General features: G+C 56.0%; 1 protein-coding gene across 1 annotated transcript; it reads left to right on the top strand.

Moving 5' to 3' along the window:
* Window positions 1–355: 355 nt before the first annotated feature.
* On the top strand, window positions 356–1,285 carry LOC102771583 (olfactory receptor 10AG1). Its single transcript, XM_006753306.1, has one exon. It carries the CDS (start codon window positions 356–358, stop codon window positions 1,283–1,285), a length of 930 nt encoding a protein of 309 aa, XP_006753369.1.
* The last annotated feature ends 1,027 nt before the right edge of the window (window positions 1,286–2,312 follow it).

The following is a 2,312-nucleotide window of genomic DNA, read 5'->3' as shown; positions in this document are numbered from 1 at the left end:
CTCGAGGGATCTGACTTTGAGACTTTTAGGGAAGACACGTAGTGCACGCAGGTTTAATGAGCAAATGCTTGAGCCTCCTTTCCAGCCTGCGCTCACCCAGCTTCTTACCCACTTCCTCCTAGGTCCTAGCTACTGCACTGCTCCCGGCATGCCCTCTGCGATTCTCCTCCTGGATCGCCCTCTGAGATTCTCCTCCTGGCGCACCCTCTGCAATTCCGCTCCAAGTTCGCCCTCCAAGTTCGCCCTCTGCAATTCCGCTCCAAGTTCACCCTCTGCAATTCCGCTCCTGGATCGCCCTCTGCAATTCTGCTCCTGGTGCCGCTCTGCAATTCCCCAGCGTTTCCAAAGACAGAACATGGCCAACCTCACGGGGGCGGTATCCATCTTCCTCCTCCAGGGCTTCTCGGCTTCCCCTAAGTTACAGCTGCTCAGCGCGGCCTTCTTCCTTCTCATCTACCTGGCTGCCCTTCTGGGGAACAGCTCCATCGTGGCTGCCGTGACGCTCGACCCCCGCCTGCACACGCCCATGTACTTCTTCCTCAAGCACCTCTCCCTGGTGGACATCTGCTCCATGTCCACCACCCTGCCCCGAGCCCTGGTGGCCACCCTGCTGGGCTCGGGGGAGATTTCCCTCCTTGCCTGCGCATCCCAGCTCTTTGCGTTTGTCAGCCTTGGATCCACGGAGTGTTTCCTCATCACCTCCATGGCTTACGACCGGTGTCTGGCCATCTACAGGCCGCTGGTGTACGGCGTGGCCATGCGCCCCCGCATCTGCGTCTCCCTGGTGGCGGTGGCCTGGGGCAGCGGGCTGCTCTTCTCCGCCTTCCACACGGCCAACACCTTCTCCCTGCCCTTCTGCGGCCCCCGCGTCATTGACCACTTCTTCTGCGACATCCCCCCGGTCATGCGCCTCGCCTGTGCCCACGCGGATGCCCACGAGGCCGCCGGGTTCGCGGTCAGCGGCTGCGTCATCATGAGCTGCTTTGCGCTCACCGTGCTGTCCTATGTGCGCATCTTGGCCACCGTGTTGAGGATCCGCTCCGGGGGCGGCCGCCGGAAGGCCTTCTCCACGTGCTCGTCCCACCTGGCCACCGTGCTGCTGTTCTACGGCGCCGGCAGCTCTGCCTACATGCAGCCCAGTGCCCGCTCCTCCCCGCTGCAGGGGCGCCTGGCTGCTGTCTTCTACTCCATCCTCACACCCACCCTGAACCCGCTCATCTACAGCCTGAGGAACAAGGACATGATGGGGGCCCTGCGGAAGCTCTATCTGCAGGTGCCGTCCTAGGACGGGGGCGGGGGGGGGAAGGACCCCCAGAGATCCACCCTCATAGGCCAGGAGCACACCTGTACCCCAAAAGGTTGGCAACAAAGTTGAAATGACAGCCTGGCTGGTGTGGCTCTGTGGTTGAGCATCAACCTATGAACCAGGAGGTCACGGTTGGGTTCCCGTTCAGGGCACATGCCCTGGTTGCAGGCTCCATCCCCCATAGCGGGTATGCAGGAGGCAGCCAATCAATGATTCTCTCTCACCATGGATGTTTCTATCTATCTCTGCCTCTCCCTTCCTCTCTAAAATCAATAAAAAAATATTTTTAAAAAGTTGAATGACAATGAGCCATGCAGGAAGCCCTAGTGGGCATCCAGATAAAATAGAGACATGTTCAGTGCGCATTTCATCGAGGCAAATAGTACTAGGTGGACACAGAGGAATGTAGAAGGAAGGGGAACGAATAATTTAAATCGTGGAAGGTCATTGCATGTAAGAGCCCCCCTCAATGACCCCACATCCTGCAGTGTGAGCCCAGTAGGACAGTCTCTTCTCAGCTCACCTCTGTTTCCATGGGCCACAAGAGGAGCACGCTGGCCTACTCAACGTGGCTCTAATGTTTGGGGGGTGCCTATTTTCCATCTGAGATCTGATTAAACGCCAGCCAAAGACTCCACCAGAAGGAGAAGCAACTATTCCAGGAGAAAAATAGGCCACGTTGAACTCAGAGAGATATGGTTTGCAGTCCTCATGTGGCTCCTTCCTTTGGGGGGGGATGTCAAGACTATGTCCTTGTATGAGTTCATTCATACTGTGGAATATAAAACAAAGAAACAAGCCTAACAAACACAAACTAATCAAAATGGATCAGTGGCTACCTGAAGGAAAGGGTAGAGGGAGGGTGAAGTGGGTAAAGGGGGTCAAATACATGATGACAGACGGAAACTAGACTTTTGGTGGCCAGCACACTGTGTTGTACACGGGTGTTGAGTTATTAAATTTTAAGTGTTAAACCTAAAATAAAAAAAGACTAATCTTGGCCCTG

Source organism: Myotis davidii, unplaced genomic scaffold (genome assembly GCF_000327345.1).
Source record: "Myotis davidii unplaced genomic scaffold, ASM32734v1 scaffold431, whole genome shotgun sequence".
Taxonomy (NCBI): domain Eukaryota; kingdom Metazoa; phylum Chordata; class Mammalia; order Chiroptera; family Vespertilionidae; genus Myotis; species Myotis davidii.
The sequence above is the reverse complement of the archived record's forward strand: the minus strand, read 5'-3'. Positions and strand labels throughout refer to the sequence as shown.

Excerpts from the sequence above, each read along its gene's own strand:
- LOC102771583 (XM_006753306.1), top strand. The coding sequence starts at position 356 with ATGGCCAACCTCACGGGGGCGGTATCCATCTTCCTCCTCCAGGGCTTC.